Source organism: Acanthaster planci, linkage group LG18, assembly GCF_054643075.1.
Source record: "Acanthaster planci isolate LZ-2023a linkage group LG18, COTS_SCS, whole genome shotgun sequence".
NCBI classification, from domain to species: Eukaryota; Metazoa; Echinodermata; class Asteroidea; order Valvatida; family Acanthasteridae; genus Acanthaster; species Acanthaster planci.
Genome location: NC_141794.1, coordinates 2790215 through 2808559, shown reverse-complemented (window position 1 = coordinate 2808559; position 18345 = coordinate 2790215). Strand labels below are relative to the sequence as shown.

The 18345-nt window shown below is 43.8% G+C and overlaps 2 protein-coding genes across 3 annotated transcripts; both read left to right on the top strand.

Moving 5' to 3' along the window:
• Positions 1-96: 96 nt before the first annotated feature.
• On the top strand, positions 97-16873 carry LOC110977864 (monocarboxylate transporter 13-like). Of its 2 annotated transcripts, XR_015428264.1 has the most exons (7): positions 97-2410; positions 4318-4617; positions 5464-5831; positions 6307-6532; positions 7156-7299; positions 7771-8449; positions 16145-16873. XR_015428264.1 is itself a non-coding variant. In XM_087148569.1 (6 exons), exons 1-6 carry the CDS (start codon positions 2275-2277, stop codon positions 8022-8024), a joined length of 1428 nt encoding a protein of 475 aa, XP_087004695.1. In that variant the 5' UTR covers positions 97-2274; the 3' UTR covers positions 8025-9344. The 2 variants fall into 2 exon arrangements, 1 of the variants encoding a protein (XP_087004695.1); XM_087148569.1 differs by lacking the exon at positions 16145-16873 and having other exon boundaries at positions 7771-9344.
• LOC147796099 (monocarboxylate transporter 13-like) lies at positions 9871-16151 on the top strand. Its single transcript, XM_087148568.1, has 6 exons — positions 9871-10204; positions 11788-12087; positions 12933-13312; positions 13793-14018; positions 14840-14983; positions 15465-16151. The coding sequence occupies exons 1-6, from the start codon at positions 10069-10071 to the stop codon at positions 15716-15718; spliced, it is 1440 nt and encodes a 479-aa protein (XP_087004694.1). The 5' UTR covers positions 9871-10068; the 3' UTR covers positions 15719-16151.
• Positions 16874-18345: the final 1472 nt, after the last annotated feature.

The following is an 18345-nucleotide window of genomic DNA, read 5'->3' as shown; positions in this document are numbered from 1 at the left end:
TAACCATACACTGGATCCCTTCTGAGTGCTAAAAAAAATATTCTTCCGAGAGATGATTCAGGTACTACAGAAGAGTTTCGAATGAGCCCATCTTGTATTACGCCTGTGGCTATGAACAAAGGCAGGGTGCTGAATACGGTATCTTACGAGCCAAGTTTGAGGCCTCACCTCAGATTTCAGTTTTCTTAAAAACATGTTTTTCCCAAATTAGGATCGTATATATTATTCAGTGGACGCCAGTTCGACTGTGGTCCCAGCCGCTAGGGCCAGTGGCAGGGTTTAATTAAGGCTGGGGCTTAACCCTGCTCCTTCGCAGCACACCGCACTCCAGCTGTTGTTGACGATATCGCACCCCAATTGAGCGGATATTTGAATGGTTATAAAATGCCCAGCCTTGATGAAGTTGAGGCTACTCCATAATCGTGTCTGTGCATTCAGGGTCATCAGATCATGCAACGGGGCCCAGCAGGGTGCACTGAACCAATTCAAGCTCCATTGAAAATAGTGTAAAATCAACCAAGTTTGGAGCCCCATGGCAGGCAACTGAAGTCCCTGAGGCCTCTCAAACAAAAAACAATGTGTTGTTTGGTCCTTCAGGCTTCATTTGATTTTCAATTTTTAGTAGGTTAACCTATGAATTTTTTAATTATCCGCCCAAAACAAACTCACCCCCCAAAAAGTGAATGTTGCCAAGCCCTCCCAGCGGCCATTTTTCAAATGACATCCCTCACCTTCCTCGGGCTCTTCTGACTAATTTTCAATCCCATTTTGGTCTGCTTTGCCCCCAGGTGGGGGCCCCTGAATCTACAGAGATGATCCTGGGCCATACTGACACAATCCCACCATTTCTTGGCCCAAACAGACCCCTCTTTTCGAAACAATCTCTACTTTTTGTGCGCCTCAGCCTGGCGGAGAATTTTCCTTGAATTGGGACACTGCACCCTTAAACATCAACAGACTAGCCGAGCATGCCGTCCTCGCACGTGCGAACGCACGTGCGATGGATGAAAAAGGTCTATGAAGTGATTGTGCTTTTCGTATTACGTGACCTGTCAAAGCCTGATGCACGAAGCGCGATATACAGTACTCGAGATTCAGGAAATGTTCGATCTGAGGACGCAAGGAAATCAAAACAGGACAACAGAAAGTAGTAAATAAAAGCAAATCGTCCGCGCTATCCTGTCAGTTAAGTTCTGCCTATTCTTGCAGAGTTGCGGAAGGTAACACATATAAAAAAAGGTCATATACATGACACCATCCTTCCTGTATGATTATAGCTCAGTGGTGGCCTCGTTTCCTAGAGGACTGATCGCCGTCGAGGTCAACGGACACGGTCCAGAAAGAGTACAATGCCCGGCGTCACGCAACGATGCGCGGCCGGCCGGCCGTCTGCCTGCCGAGAGAGGAATTATATATATAGGCCTAACCGAAGTGTAACTTTGAATGCTGTCCTTGCAAATGCATATGTATTCATATTTTTGTGGGTATACCCTTAGGTACGAGCTTACAAGAACAAAATGTGATGTTTCTAGAACAGACCTCGATGTTAAACTGTTCACAGCACCGAGATTTGCCAAACATTTTGGCAGTCTTAAATTTTCTTACGTTTGGCGATTCGCAAGCAAGGTTTTTCCACGAATGTTCTCAGTGAGAAGCTTTCAGCTCACAGAATAATCGGTAACTTCCTCAAAGTGTGATGACACGTACCCAGCAAATGTTATCACAGCAACTTTATTTGTCTGGTAAAGCGTGTAATAGGCCTCAGTCCATTTGTCCAAAATGTTGACCACAAAAGATTGTCGAACAGTTTTTCATATATTTTCTGAATAGATGAAGACCAAAACGAGGAACTGTTTTCCAAACTCACGGCATGGTTCTTTAAATTAAAGCCTTCCATGCAGGCAAATGAAGAAAGATTACAACGGGATAATGATGATCTTAAAAGCAAATCCAGGGTCCTGTGGACACTAGCATCCATTTTTGCTACGGTCAAACGAAAACGAAGAACAGACCTTTTTGATTTACGGAAGGCATGAGCCGGACAAGGCCAGAGCCAACGACTTTCCTGCGACTTTGCGTAACACGCAACCCAAGCACGGCTAATTGGCAAAGCTTAGTACAGAAGCGGACGTGACTTGCACTTTTCCAATACCTGCCAGGCCCAACGTACTGCATACGCGTACTGTGCAATTACTTCACTGCCGCAACATCTTGGACCTATCCCCGAGCCCAGCCTGCCGTTTGCAGCAGCACTCGGGTTGGACCACAACCAACATGTCGCGCTATTGGAGACTTCTGATCGTTGTTGCCGCTTTCCTTCAGTTCCTGGTGTCCGTCGGTCCCTCGTACAACTACAGCGTCTTTTTGATACCACTGCAGACTGAGTTTAAGACCAGTGCTGTTTCCACAGGTAGGCCGATTGGAAGTTCACAGATATTTGGGAGAGACGAGAGAGGGGAATTTATGCATGCTATGGGACCTATATACTTTATACAAGGTTATATTCGAGAAAGGAACCGTGTAATAAACGATCACTTTTTGTTCAAGAAAACAAAGTCAATTTCCACAGACGAAGATTTATTTTTCCTGACGATAGAGGTTGTGAGTTGATAAAGATGTCAATCTGAATGAGTCGTGGTCACATCATGTAGATAGATTCATAGATTTTAGCTATAGCTACATTTTTTTAGAAACTTGTTATTACGAACGGTTTCGATCAATCCTCGAGGTTTGAGTGCTGGGCATGCAGTAAAAGAATTTCGAATGCATTCAGTCCTCACTATGAGAGTGCTGGACCGTTGCGCCCGGCGCGTGATGAAAACAATTTCTAGCGCTCGGCCCGATCGGCGCCAGTTGAGGAAGGGACAGCCGCGGTACGCTCAGACCGGCCATCCACGGTCGTAGACCGGTGCGACATTCCGTCATAAAAAGTTTACCGTGTGAAAATCTGCAGGAAATATGTTTGGACATGGAGACTATTTTTTCTCTCTTAAACCCTGCAGCTAACACTTGTCATTGACGGTAATGCGCATGGATTACAGATGTCACCGTTAATTGGCCAAGTTCTCGGGAAAACGTAAAAAAAAATCTCCATATGTGATTCATCAATAATAAAAAAAATCTGCATTCAAGATATTCAGCTGACGAACCACTTCAACTATCGAAACCTTACATTTTGGCCCTTATAATTGTGTCAGCGGCGCAAGTAACACTCAAGTGGACTTGAGTGCGGGCCACGCAGGCATATCTTACAGAAATTTAGTGATTTTCGTTTTCACGGATTTACATCCGCATTATTTATTTAATTGTTCTGTAATTGTTCTGTAATTTTCGTGGACTTGAGTGCGGGCCACGCAGGCATATCTTACAGAAATTTAGTGATTTTCGTTTTCACGGATTTACATCCGCATTATTTATTTAATTGTTCTGTAATTTTCGTCAACCCATGGGCGTAAATCCTGCGGATAGGGGTATATATTCCCCAACAATTTTCAAGTTGAGGAGGGGGATGGGCTATTGAATCACCCGTCACATATTTTTGTGATGACCAAAAAAAGAAAGCAGATTGTGAAGAATTTTCAGGGTTGTCCAACCACTGAAATGTTTGCAATATCATTAAAAAGGGAAAGTAATTTTAAAAAGCAATAAATGTGGCATTTTGATGTAAGATTCTGCATGAATTTGATACACATTACAGATGTACATCTTTGTTATGAACATCACCCTCTATATAGTGTATATGGTATCGCCCCACCACACCCCCCTTTAAATTTTCATGGCGGGCATGTCATCCCCCAACCCAAACCCAATTTCCAACACAGATTTACGCCACTGCGTCAACAATTTTATAAAATGCTTTATGAGAATTATATTTCTGTACTAGTGTTGCTGCGTTCACTACACTTGGGTGTTACTCCGCGAAACTTTACAAAACTTGTCTCGTAGCAGGTTTCAGGAAATAACAATGGAACGGACGTGGGTGTCATTTCGCCACAGTGGCGTGGCGGTGACCAGTTAGTAGACCCGTGTGATATAAATCGTTACGGTATCAGATTTGACAGTAGCTGACCTGATTACTACTCCAAAACGGTAATTACATCGAACTGAGTCACTGCTTGGTTATGTATTCGACCAGTATTACGCAAGTGCTAAAAATACAAAAAATAATGTAGTTCTTTCACTAAGGCTACTTGTGTTTTGACAGCATGCATTTTCATCCAGCGGAGTTGTAGATTCCAAATTTTGAACTGTAAACCGATAGTGCACTCATCGCTGCGATGACCAGTAACACATCCAACCGTACTATTTTGCTGTCAGGATGGGTGGGCTCGTTGGCCTCCGCTATGCTGTGTGGTCTCTCCCCGTTGACGGCCGCCCTTGGCTGGAAGATCGGCAACGGACGCGTGGTTTGCTTTGGCGTTATTCTGACGGCGGCCGGATACCTAGCCACTTCCTTCATTTCTTCGCTGGCCCCAGCCTACCTGACGTACGGCATGATCACGGGGCTGGGCAAGTGTTTCATGTTCTGTGGGTCTACCAGTGTGCTAGTGGAGTGGTACCAGGGCCGAGGGGACACCTGCCGGGTAACAGGGGGCACAGTGATTGGATCCTCCGTTGGTGGGTATAATTATAAGTCCAACCTTTGGCGTAACTGAGGGGGAATAGGGCACGCCCCTACTGTGCCTTCCGTATTCCCCCCGTCAGAAATTACAGAAGGAAAGAAAGCTATGGAAGTCCACCTTGGTCTGTTTCGGTGTTTTAATTGTGACCAGGGGACACATTGATCGCCCCCTCTAGAAGATGAGGACCCCACGTCCCCCCGCCTCGCAAAAATGTCCCCCGGTTAACCGAGGAGTCAAGCATCCCCAAACCAACATCATCATTACTGTCTGCAAAAGTGCAATAGACCGATTGCGCCCGCTGAGTCACGTGACCTATAGTATGTATCAAATATCAGCAAAGTGTGCTCCCACAGTAATGTGTGTCATAAGTTTCATTTACCGAAAGTGAAGCCGACGGTAAAGTAACCAGACTACTGATGTGCTATAACGAAATCGGCTTTATTTTTGGTAGACAATACTTAGGACACACTTTGCTTTGGAAGGATACCATGTTTGTTGATGTTTGATACCCATTGTAGGTCATGTAACTGAACTGGAACAATCGGTCTAGACAGTATCACAAACACCACAGATTGAAATGGCGCGGTCGGTTCTTCTTTGTTCAACTGGCATAGAAATATAGCAAAATAAAATCAAACCAAAACCATTTCTACTACATCCCGATATGTTGCTTGTTTTGTCCCTTGAGTATACAATGTATTTTTTAATCTACATTATATATGGTAATATTGCTGTTGTGCAAGTCTTGTGTGTCTAAATTAGAGTTGTTCAAATTGCACCACAAAGAATGCAGCGTTGTATCATTTTGCAGTTTCCTTTGACCGTATGTTTTCTCCGAAAGGTGTGATGGTTTTTGGGCCTGTCCTCAATTCTCTCACCGCGTCTTACGGATGGAGGAATACCCTCCGCATCCTCAGCGGTATCACGCTGGCTGTCGGACTGCTGACGGCCCTGCCCTTCCTCAAGCCCGCAGAGAAAGAAGCGACGAGCGATCAGGGCGACAGTTCCGGAAAAAAGTCCAGCAAATGCGACCAGGGCCGAGGTGCTAGCGGTGTGTTGTCAAGCGGCTCGGACTCAGCGAGCAGTGTCCCCCGTCGCGGTGGGAGTCTGAAGTCGTTTTGCGAGAAAGTGTTGAATGTCGAGGTGTGGCTGTGGGTGTCATCCATCACCACCGCTCAGCTCGGCTGGACCTTTGCCATTATCAACTACGTCAGTACCATCTAATAAACAAGTTATGGATAGGCTATTCTGGCTGTGAAGAAGTCTAATGCAAACGATGCTAGAGCTCTAACGGCAGTGTACATGAGTTTGAAAAAAATAATGTTAACAAGATAAAAAAAAAGTCAAGAGCAGATCCACTAAGCAAAGATCAATTCGCAAAATAACTTTTCCGATAATTTTCCCCTGTAATGATTGAAAGAATTTAAGTGTTGTGTGCCAGAATCGTGCTTGACAGTGAATGTTCCTTCGTGACCACCATAGTTTATGACCTTTGACATGCAGAGAGACAATTAAAGCTGCCATTCCGGTGACGTTACATGTATAATCTTTTAAAAATTTGACAATCCGGTCAATATTGTAATTTGTCGCTATGTCGAGCCAACCGCTGGAAGATATCAAAGTTAATTAACAAGATACTGACATTTTATGGACCTATAATATTCTTCTTTTCCTCATCAAAAAGTCAAGTTTTATGGACGGGATCGGGCTGGCTACCCAGGAGGTATCGATAGCTCTGACGGTTTTTGGAGCAGCGGAGGTCGGGGGCAAACTAGCTTTTGCCGTGTTTGGGGACCGTCTGCCGTGCCTGAAGCTGTACGTAGCAGTGGCTAGCTCCGGCGGAGGAGCTCTTGTGTCGGGTTTCCTGACACTCTGTTCGGCGTTCTGGAGCATAGTCGTCTTATCAGTCGGTAAGGCACTGGTCCACATAATGCTAACGTGCTTGCTAATAGACCGATTGCACCTGCTCAGTCAGGTGACCTAAAATAGGTATCAAACGTCAACAAACATGGCATTCTCCCATACTAAAGTGGGAGTTTACGAAAAAAAGCCAATATGGGCGATTCACAAGAGTGCGCCTCCAAGAGTTTGCAACCTGTCAACCAGTCACAATGCACGAAATCTGTCGACCCATTAGGTGTTTGGAAAGGGTTGACAAATTTTGCGCATTGTGACTGGAGACTCTTGGATGCGCACTATTGAGAATCGACGGCTTTTTTTTCTGGTAATCAAATAACACTTATGACACACTTTGCTATGGGAGGACGGCTTTTAGACAGATAAGATTAGATGTACCTTTCCGGGGCTCAGAGGGGATTTACTTTCGAGCACCGTGAAAAATATTTTAGCGCAAATTTTCTTTTATCGTTGTGGTTTTCAAGTAAGGTGTTGCTAAGCCTAACTGATGTGCCCGCTCAACGGTCAAATTAATAGGGAGGCTGGCTTCTCCTAATGGGTGTTTTCCTTGAGCAATGTTGTTTTTATCCTTCACGCTTTCTCCTCAGCACATAAAAATCTCAATTTTTTCTTCTAGTTTGGGGCTTCTGTCGCGGAGTCCTCTATGGCCTTACCTACGTAGCAGCGGCTGAGTTGTTTACAAATTACAGTCCTCGCACCATTGTCGCCATTTCTGTGCTCGGGTACGGAACAGGCGTATTGATTGGCTCGCCATTAACAGGTTATGGGCTTTCATTTGTTGACAGTATTTTACAATACTTTTCAATATACATAGTCGTTGTTGACTGTTTCATAGTTGTTTTTATTTACGGGCGGCACAGAAACCGCCATCCTATTAAGGTAAAACATGGGAACATGTGACACACTGATAAACAAGATCTAGCCCTAAAATAAGAAGAAAGCACACATGAAAATGCGTTTACATTGTTCATTTTTGTCCTACCCAAAACTCAAGAACATTATGGATATAGACGTGGAATCTATTAATGGTGCTGTTGAGTCTATTTTTTTCTTTAGAAATTTCCTCACAAAATATTCCTCATTCAGTTCGAACAGTAACGAGGTAATAAGTAAAGTTGGTAGTCAGTCACACAATTTGGAACCCGTGGCTGACGCCAACAGCCGGTTGATCTGATACCCTGCTCTGACGATTTGCCTTATGACGTGTATTGACGTGCATTTCTCTCGGCAGGTGCTTTCTACGACTTGACGGGCGACTACACCTTGAGCCTGTTTGTGGTAGTGGCCAGTTTCGTCACGTCGGTGCTGTGCGCGCTGTCTATCCCCCTCAAGAGGGCGCTTGTGTCCCGGCTGCCATGCTGCCGGAGACCAGCGGATGATGTCAATAACAACAACCAAGACGATGACACGACGGTTCCGCCTATGGAGGATATCAAACATCGCAGTGTGGGGACCTACAACCCTGCGTATGAAATGGAAATCTAGTTCGAATTAATAACTTTGGAATTGTAACATTATTATTTATGGTAAGTAACCCCACTCGATACCTTTGGTAGACGGACATTCTCATGTTGTACGAACCTTAACAGCTGTCGTCTCTACAACTACAAAACCTTTTTGAGTGACTTTTTTGTTTGACCAAACAACTATCCCACAAGGTTGTGGGTTGGTGTACGAAAGGCATACGCCGATTCGTGTCTTTACCGAAATGTGTAACAACCATTTCAAAACAATCGTCTTAAAAAGGGGCTTCCTGTAACCGAAACCCCCACCCCCGGCTGTTCAACAGTTCCCCGACCCTCCCACACCATTATACAACTTGAAAATAACTCAGTGCGCTCCTGCCGTTTCATTAATATGTTTGTTGTTGTCATATGGAGATTTTAATGTTTTAGGGTGTGGGTGTCAAGGTATGTGTACATAGGCCTATATAGGTGTTTGTTTATATAGGTCTTTATATAGTTTGTACTGTTCGTTGAGTTTTAAGTTGCATGTATTCGTTAAAGTCTGAAATGTAAACTATCTTTTATTCCATTAGGCTACAAGGAGCAGATTTTTACTCAACCATAGTACCTGGCGTGTTCCGGGCCTACCCACCTGTTGGTTTGGGTTTGTTAACTATCACTCAGTAGGCCTATGGCTATCTAAATTGACTTCCCGAATGTACCTAGAGTTTGCTGAAACGACTCACTTCGCTGGAGAAAGCTAGACGCTGATTGTTTCGTCTCATTGAAATGAATGTGGTGCGAGGCTGGTGTCATCACTTCTCTGACCTGAACAGTTTGGTCATTATGTTAGTGACGACTCCGGAAAAAGATACCTCAGACACAGTAGAAATGACTGGAAACCAGTTTGTCAATTCGAGCTTGTGTGTTTGCAATTCCAGATTATGGACATTATTTGCAATGAAATTGAAGTTAGAAGAATAATCGGTACAATGCGCCCTTCAATTTGAAGTGATAAATTGTCCTATAACTTACTACATGTATTTACTCATCTACTGGATTTAAGAGAGGCCTACTTCATTATGGAAAATTGTTAAGGTCATTACTTTAATCAAAGTCAATAAATCTAAGGAAAGAGTGAACATGGAAAAACAAAATCTCTAAATAATGGCGTGAATTTTTTATTATAATGTTAGTTCATGAAAAGAGAAGCAATTCCTTGAGGTTTTTTAGCGGCCCATTTGGGGGCATGTGCAGGACAGAACTATTTGTGAGGCCACTCACCCAAAGTCCATGGATTGCGAATAGGCTTGTGAGCAGGGGCGTATCCAGCTTTTGGTGTGGGGGAGGGGGCAAATTCAAAAGCGAATGCTGCCACGGGCTCATTCATCGTGATGTTGCAGGAGAAAAAAAATTAAGAAAACCTTTGTCATAGTCCTTGCTTTTATTTGCTGGTGTTGTTTTACTTAGGGTTTTTGTGCTAGTACCGATTACTGTCTGTCCTACTCACTTATGAAGAGTTTTGGTAAAAAACAATAAAAAACTAAACTGCTTCAGAGGGCAAGTCCCTCCCCCCCCCGCCTGCCAGATACGTCACTGTTTGTATTTTGTTCTGAAAAGAAGACAGGGTGTTGATGATTCTATCTCCGAATTCACATGAACAGAACAAATTGAATTCTCCATACTAAAGACACTGTTTCTATACCTCTGATCTGGGCAAGCTTTTCCTTAGTTACATAAGAGATGCCTTGCAACAATACACCGTTCTCAATGGAAAAGAAAGGGCACAAAGGAACCACTCCATTCCAGGGATGGTGGTCGCTTAGCAAAAGCTTGCCCTGAATCACGAGGTATAGCAACAGTGTGTTTTGTCCAGGGAATTCGAATTGTTATGTCTGTGTGAAATGAGATAGCAGAGTGTACCAGATGTTATTCAAATTTAACTCGCAAAGGCTTATTTTTGCCAGGCCAAACGCACCGTATTCGCGTATCGTATCGTGCAATTACATGGCGACCGCAATATATAGGCCCCAAAAGAGCCCAGCCTGCCGTATGCAATTGCCTTCGGTTGGACCACAACCAATATGTCACGCTACTGGAGACTTCTGATCGTTGTTGCCGTTTTCCTTCAGTTCCTGGTGTCCGTTGGTCCCGTGTACAACTACAGCGTCTTTTTGATACCACTGCAGACTGAGTTTAAGACCAGTGCTGTTTCCACAGGTAGGCCGATTGGAAGTTCACAGATATTTGGGAGAGACGAGAGAGGGGAATTTATGCATGTTATGGGACCTATATACTTCATACGAGGTTGTATTCGAGAAAGGAACCGTGTAATAAACGATCACTTTTTGTTCAAGAAAACAAAGTCAATTTCCACAGACGGAAATTTATTTTTCCTGACGACAGAGGTTGTGAGTTGACAAAGGTGTCAATCTGAATGAGTTGTGGGCACATCATGTACATATAGATTCATAGTTTTTAGCTATAGCTACATTTTTAGAAACTTGTTATTACGAACGGTTTCGATCAATCACCGATGTTTGAGTGCTGGGCATGCAGTAAAAGAATTTCCAACTACGATCAGTCCTCACTGTGTGAGATGAAAACAATTTTGAGCGCTATGCACGATCGGCGGCAGTTGAGGAAGGGACAGCCGCGGTATGCTCAGACCGGCCATCCACGGTCGTAGACCGGTGTGACATTCCGTCATAAAAGTGTACCGTGTGAAAATCTGCGGCAAATATGTTTGGACATGGAGACTATTTTTTTTCTCTTAAACCCTGCAGCTAACACTTGTCATTGACGGTAATGCGCATGGATTACAGACGTCTCCGTTAAATGGCCAAGTTCTCGGGAAAAATGTCAAAAAATCCCCGTATGTGATTCATCAATAATAAGAAAATCTGCATTCAAGATATTCAGCTGACGAACCACTTCAACTATCGAAACCTTACATTTTGGCCCTTATAATTGTGTCAGCGGAGCAAGTAACACTCAAGTGGACTTGAGTGCGGGCCACGCAGGCATATCTTACAGAAATTTAGTGATTTTCGTTTTCACGGATTTACATCCGCATATTTATTTAATTGTTCTGTAATTCTCGTCAACCCATGGGCGTAAATCCTGGGATAGGGGTATATATTCCCCAACAATTTTCAAGTTGCGGAGGGGGATGGGCTTTTGAATCACCCCTCGCTTATTTTTGTGATGACCACCAAAATGAAAGCGGATTGTGAAGAATTTTCAGAGCTGTCCAACCACTGAAATGTTTGCAATATCACTAAAAAGGGAATAAGTATAGCATTTTGATGTAAGATTCTGCACGAATTCGATACACATTACAAATGTACATCTTTATCATGAACATCGCCCTCTATATACGCCCACCCCACCCCCTTTAAATTTCCATAGCCGAGCAAGTCTTTGGTGCATCTTGGGTGTTACTCCGCGAAACTTTACAAAACTTGACATGTAACAGGTTTCAGGAAATAACACCGGAACGGACGTGGGTGTCATTTCGCCACGGTGGCATGACCAGTAAGTAGACCCGTGTGATATAAATCGTTACGGTATAAGATTTGACAGTAGTTGACCTGATTACGATTCCAAAACGGTAATTACATCGAACTGAGTCACCGTTTGGTTATGTATTCGACCAGTAATACGCAAGTGCCAAAAAAAAAATAATAATGTAGTTCTTTCACTAAGGCTACTTGTGTTTTGACAGCATACAATTTCATCCAGCAGAGTTGTAGATTCCAAGTAACACAGTAACACATCCAACCGTACTATTTTGCTGTCAGGATGGGTGGGCTCGTTGGCCTCCGCTATGCTGTGTGGTCTCTCCCCGTTGACGGCCGCCCTTGGCTGGAAGATCGGCAACGGACGCGTGGTTTGCTTTGGCGTTATTCTGACGGCGGCCGGATACCTAGCCACTTCCTTCATTTCTTCGCTGGCCCCAGCCTACCTGACGTACGGCATGATCACGGGGCTGGGCAAGTGTTTCATGTTCTGTGGGTCTACCAGTGTGCTAGTGGAGTGGTACCAGGGCCGAGGGGACACCTGCCGGGTAACAGGGGGCACAGTGATTGGATCCTCCGTTGGTGGGTATAATTATCAGTCCAGCCTTTGGCGTAACTAAGGGGGGAATAGGGCACACCCCTACTGTGCCTTCCGTATTCCCCCCGTCAGAAATTATAGAAGGAAAGCTATGAAAATCCACTTTGGTCTGTTTCAGTGTTTTAATTGTGACCAGGGGACACATTGATCGCCCCCTCTAGAAGATGAGGACCCCACGTTCCCCCCGCCCCGCAAAAATGTCCCCCAGTTAACCGAAGAGTCAATTAAGCATCCACAAACCAACATCATCATTACTGTCTGCAAAAGTGCAATAGACCGATTGCGCCCGCTGAGTCACATGACCTATCGTAGATATCAAACATCAGCAAAAGCGAGCTCCCACAGCAACGTGTGTCATAAGTGTCATTTACCGAAAGTGAAGCCGACGGTAAAGTAACCAGACTACTGATGTGCTATACCGAAATCAGCTTTATTTTTGGTAGACAATACTTAGGACACACCTTGCTTTGGAAGGATACCATGTTTGTTGATGTTTGATACCCACTGTAGGTCATGTAACTGAACTGGAACAATCGGTCAAGTCAATATCACAAACACCACAGATTGAAATGGCGCGGTCGGTTCTTCTTTGTTCAACTTGCATAGAAATATAGCAAAATAAAATCAAACCAAAAGCATTTCTACTACATCCCGATGTGTTGTTTTTGTCCCTTGAGTATACAATGTATTTTTTAATCTACATTATATATGGCAATATTGCGGTTGTGCAAGTCTTATGTGTCTAAATTAGAGTTTTTAAAATTACACCACAAAGAATGCAGCGTTGTATCATTTTGCAGTTTCCTTGACCGTATGTTTTCTCTGAAAGGTGTGATGGTTTTTGGGCCTGTCCTCAATTCTCTCACCGCGTTTTACGGATGGAGGAATACCCTCCGTATCCTCAGCGGTATCACGCTGGCTGTCGGACTGCTGACGGCCCTGCCCTTCCTCAAGCCCGCGGAGAAAGAACCGACGAGCGATCAGGGCGACAGCTCCGGGAAAAAGGTTTCGGATGAGTCCAGCAAATGCGACCAGGGCCGAGGTGCTAGCGGTGTGTTGTCAAGCGGCTCGGACTCAGCGAGCAGTGTCCGTCGTCGCGGTGGGAGTCTGAAGTCGTTTTGCGAGAAAGTGCTGAATGTCGAGGTGTGGCTGTGGGTGTCATCCATCACCACCGCTCAGCTCGGCTGGACCTTTGCCATTATCAACTACGTCAGTACCATCTAATAACCAAGTTATGGATAGGCTATTCTGGCTGTGAAGAAGTCTTATGCAAAGGATGCTACATAATTGTACGAGCGTTAACGGCAGTGTACATGAGTTTGAACAAAATTAATGTTAACAAGATAAAAAAACCTCAAGAGCAGATCCACTAAGCAAAGATCAATTCATAAAATAACTTTTCCGATAATTTTCCCCTGTAATGATTGAAAGAATTTAAGTGTTGTATGCCAGAATCGTGCTTGACAGTGAATGTTCCTTCGTGACCACCATAGTTTATGACCTTTGACATGCTGAGAGATATTTAAATTTAATTATACGCTACATGTATAATCTTTGAAAAATGAGACGATCCGGTCAATATCGTAATTAGTCGTTATGTTGAGCCAACCGCTGGAAGATATCAAAGTTAATTAACAAGATACTGACATTTTATGGACCTGTGATATTCTTCTTTTTCTCATCAAAAAGTCGAGTTTTATGGACGGGATCGGGCTGGCTACCCAGGAGGTATCGATAGCTCTGACGGTTTTTGGAGCAGCGGAGGTCGGGGGCAAATTAGCTTTTGCTGTGTTTGGGGACCGTCTGCCGTGCCTGAAGCTGTACGTAGCAGTGGCTAGCTCCGGCGGAGGAGCTCTTGTGTCGGGTTTCCTGACCCTCTGTTCGGCGTTCTGGAGCATAGTCGTCTTATCAGTCGGTAAGACACTGGTCCACGTAATGCTAACGTGCTTACTCATAGACCAATTGCACCTGCTCAGTCACGTGACCTAAAATAGGTATCAAATATCAACAAACATGGCATTTTCCCAGGGAGTTTACGAAAAAAGCCAATACGGGCGATTCACAAGAGTGCACCTCCAAGAGTTTGCAACCTGTCAACCAGTCACAATGCATGAAATTTGTCGACCCATTAGGTGTTTGGAAAGGGTCGACAAATTGCATTGTCAGTGGTGACTCTTGGAGGAGCACTATTGAAAATCGCCTGTATTATCAATACGGTACTCAGCGCGTCAGTAGTCTCAGCACTACACTGTACGTCGGTTTTTTTCTGGTAATCAATTAACACTTATAACACACTTTGCTATGGGAGGACAATATGTTTGCCGGTATTAAATACCCACTACAGGTCGCATGACTTAGCAGATGCAATAGATCTTTTCCGTAATGGCGTCGTTAAGAAATAACGTTTCAGTCACATTTCGTCCTTAATATGAGAGTAATTATACCCGATCGTAATCAAACACATTGATCAATCAGCCGTAACGGCTTTGAGACAGATAAGATCAGAAGTACCTTTCCCAGGCACAGAGGGGATTTACTTTCGAGCATTGTGAAAAATACTTCAGCGCAAATTTTCTGTTATCGTTGTGGTTTTCAAGTAAGGTGTTGCCCTCTCAACGATCAAATTAATGGGGAGGCTGGCTGCTAACTCGTAAGGGGTGTTTTCCTTGAGCCAATGTTGTTTTTATCCTTCATGCTTTCTCCTCAGCACATAAAAATCTCTATTTTTTCTTTTAGTTTGGGGCTTTTGTCGTGGAGTCCTCTATGGCCTTACCTACGTAGCAGCGGCTGAGTTGTTTACAAATTACAGTCCTCGCACCATTGTCGCCATTTCTGTGCTCGGGTACGGAACAGGCGTATTGATTGGCTCGCCATTAACAGGTTATTGGCTTTCATTTCTTGACAGTATTTTACAATACTTTTTCAAAATACATAGTCGTTGTTGACTGTTTCATAGTTATGTTTATTTACGGGCGGCACAGAAACCGCCATCCTATTGAGGTAAAACATGGGAACACGGGACACACGGATAAACAAGATCTAGCCCTAAAATAAGAAGAAAACACACATGAAAATGCGTTTACATTGTTCATTTTTGTCCAACCCAAAACTTAAGAACTTTATGGATATAGACGTGGAATCTATTAATCGTGCTGTAGAGTCTATTTTTTTCTTTAGAAATTTCCTTACAAAATATTCCCCATTCTGTCCGAACAGTAACCAGGTAATAAGTAAAGTTGGTTACGGGTAGTCAGTCACACAATTCGGAACCCGTGGCTGACGCCAACAGCCGGTTGATCTGATACCCTGCTCTGACGATTTGCCTCATGACATGTTTATTGACGTGCATTTCTCTCGGCAGGTGCTTTCTACGACTTGACAGGCGACTACACCTTGAGCCTGTTCGCGGTAGTGGCCAGTTTCGTCACGTCGGTGCTGTGCGCGCTGTCCATCCCCCTCAAGAGGGCACTAGTGTCCCGGGTGCCATGCTGCCGGAGACCAGCGGATGATGTCAATAACAACAACCAAGACGATGACACGACGGTTCCGCCTGTGGAGGATATCAAACATCGCAGTGTGGGGACCTACAACCCTGCGTATGAAATGGAAATCTAGTTCGAATTAATAACTTTGGAATTGTAACATTATTATTTATGGTAAGTAACCCCACTCGATACCTTTGGTAGACGGACATTCTCATGTTGTACGAACCTTAACAGCTGTCGTCTCTACAACTACAAAACCTTTTTGAGTGACTTTTTTGTATGACCAAACAACTATCCCACAAGGTTGTGGGTTGGTGTACGAAAGGCATACGCCGATTCGTATCTTTACCGAAATGTGTAACAACCATTTCAAAACAATCGTCTTAAAAAGGGGCTTCCTGTAACCGAAACCCCCACCCCCGGCTGTTCAACAGTTCCCCAACCCTCCCACACCATTATACAACTTGAAAATAACTCAGTGCGCTCCTGCCGTTTCATTAATATGTTTGTTGTTGTCGTATGGAGATTTTTAATGTTTTAGGGTGTGGGTGTCAAGGTATAGGTGTTTGTTTATATAGGTCTATATATAGTTTGTACTGTTCGTTGAGTTTTAAGTTGCATGTATTCGTTAAAGTCTGAAATGTAAATCTTGTATTCCATTAGGCTACAAGGAGCAGATTTTTACTCAACCATATTACCTGGCGTGTTCCGGGCCTACCCACCTGTTGGTTTGGGTTTGTTAACTATCACTCAGTATGGCTATCTAAATTGACTTCCCGGATGTACCTAGAGTTTGCTGAAACGACTCACTTCGCTGGAGAAAGCTAGACGCTCATTGTTTCGTCTCATTGTTACGATGAATGTGGTGTGAGGCTGGTGTCACCACTTCTCTGACCTGAACAAACAAAAGAGGAACAATCGGGGGTCCCCAGTTGCAGGCAAATACACACTTGTGTGGTCATAGTGGGGACTCTGGAAAAAGATACCTCAGACACATGACAAATGACTAGAAACCAGTTTGTCAATTCGAGCTTGTGTGTTTGCAATTCCAGATTATGGACACTATTTGCAATGAAGTTGAAGTTAGAAGAATAATCGGTACAATGCGCCCTTTAATTTGAAGTGATAAATTGTCCTATAACTTACTACATGTATTTACTCATCTACTGGATTTAAGAGAGGACTACTTCATTATGGAAAATTGTTAAGGTCATTACTTTAATCAAAGTCAATAAATCTAAAGAAAGAGTGAACATGGAAAAACAAAATCTCTAAATAATGGCGTGATTTTTTTTATTATGATGTAGTTCATAAAAAGAGAAGCAATTCCTTGAGGTTTTTTAGCGGCCCATTTGGGGGCATGTGCAGGAAAGAGCTATTTTTGAGGCCACTCACCCAAAGTCCGTGGATTGCGAATAGGCTTGTGAGGAGGGGCGTATCCAACTTTTGGTGTGGGGGAGGGGGCAAATGCAAAAGCGAATGCGGCCACGGGCTCATTCATCGTGATGTTGCAGGAGAAAAAAATTAAGAAAACCTTTGTCACAGTCCTTGGTTTTATTTGCTCGTGTTGTTTTTCTAGTACCGATTATTTTCTGTCCTACTCACTTACGGAGAGTTTTGGTTGAAAAAGTGAAAAAGTCGCTTCAGAGGGCAAGGTCCCCCTCCCGCCAGATACGCCACTGTTGTATTTTGTTCTGAAAATTCACATGAACAGAACAAATTGAATTCTCCATACTAAAGACACTGTTTCTATACCTCGTGATTTGGGGAAGCGACTTAATACTAGCCCGTGAAACCTGGTGCGCTACTTTTTTTCAGTAGCTGGGGTGACAAATGATTCATGAAGAGGGGACAATGCAATACACCATTTAAGGCATTTCTAAAACGCGAATCCATTACGTCGCTTCGATAGCTTAGTTGGTAGTGATTTGAACTACAGCTCTATAGACCCTGGTTCGAATCCGACCCGTTTATGCTATTCATTTTCCAATTTTATCATTGTGTTTGGGATTTCCTTTTTCAATTGATGCAGAAACAGAGTCCAAGCATGAACCCTCTAAGAGTCTTGAGAAAAATAGCAGACCAGGTTTCACGGGTTAGTATCTAGTCATTTCCGTGATTTGGGGCAAGCTTTTCCTTAGTTACATAAGAGATGCCTTGCAACAATACACTGTTCTCAATGGAAAAGAAGGGCACAAAGGAACCAGTCCATTCCAGAGATGGTGGTCGCTATGCAAAAGCTTGCCCTGAATCACGAGGTATAGCAACAGTGTGTTTTGTCCAGGAAATTCGAATTGTTATATCTATGTGAAATAAGATAGCATAGTGTACCAGACGTTATTAAAATTTAACTCGCAAAGGCTTATTTTTGCCAGGCCAAACGCACCGTATTCGCGTATCGTGCAATTACATCGCGACCGCAATATATAGGCCCCAAAAGAGCCCAGCCTGCCGTATGCAGTTGCCTTCGGTTGGACCGCGACCAACATGTCGCGCTACTGGAGACTTCTGGTAGTTGTTGCCGTTTTTCCTTCAGTTCCTGGTGTCCGTCGGTCCCTCGTACAACTACAGCGTCTTTTTGATACCATTGCAGACTGAGTTTAAGACCAGTGCTGTTTCCACAGGTAGGCCTATTGGAAGTTCACAGATGTTTGGGAGAGACGAGAGAGGGGAATTTATGCATGCTATGGGACCTATATACTTCATACGAGGTTATATTCGAGAAAGGAATCGTATAATAAACGATCACTTTTTGTT

Bases quoted from the DNA above. Each gene is read 5' to 3' on its own strand.
- LOC110977864 (XM_087148569.1), top strand. From the start codon at position 2,275: ATGTCGCGCTATTGGAGACTTCTGATCGTTGTTGCCGCTTTCCTTCAG. The intron at 2,411-4,317 runs GTAGGCCGATTG...TTTTGCTGTCAG, and splicing joins GACCAGTGCTGTTTCCACAG to GATGGGTGGGCTCGTTGGCC. The intron at 4,618-5,463 runs GTGGGTATAATT...TTTCTCCGAAAG, and splicing joins AGTGATTGGATCCTCCGTTG to GTGTGATGGTTTTTGGGCCT.
- LOC147796099 (XM_087148568.1), top strand. From the start codon at position 10,069: ATGTCACGCTACTGGAGACTTCTGATCGTTGTTGCCGTTTTCCTTCAG. The intron at 14,019-14,839 runs GTAAGACACTGG...TTTTTCTTTTAG, and splicing joins CATAGTCGTCTTATCAGTCG to TTTGGGGCTTTTGTCGTGGA. The intron at 14,984-15,464 runs GTTATTGGCTTT...TTCTCTCGGCAG, and splicing joins GATTGGCTCGCCATTAACAG to GTGCTTTCTACGACTTGACA.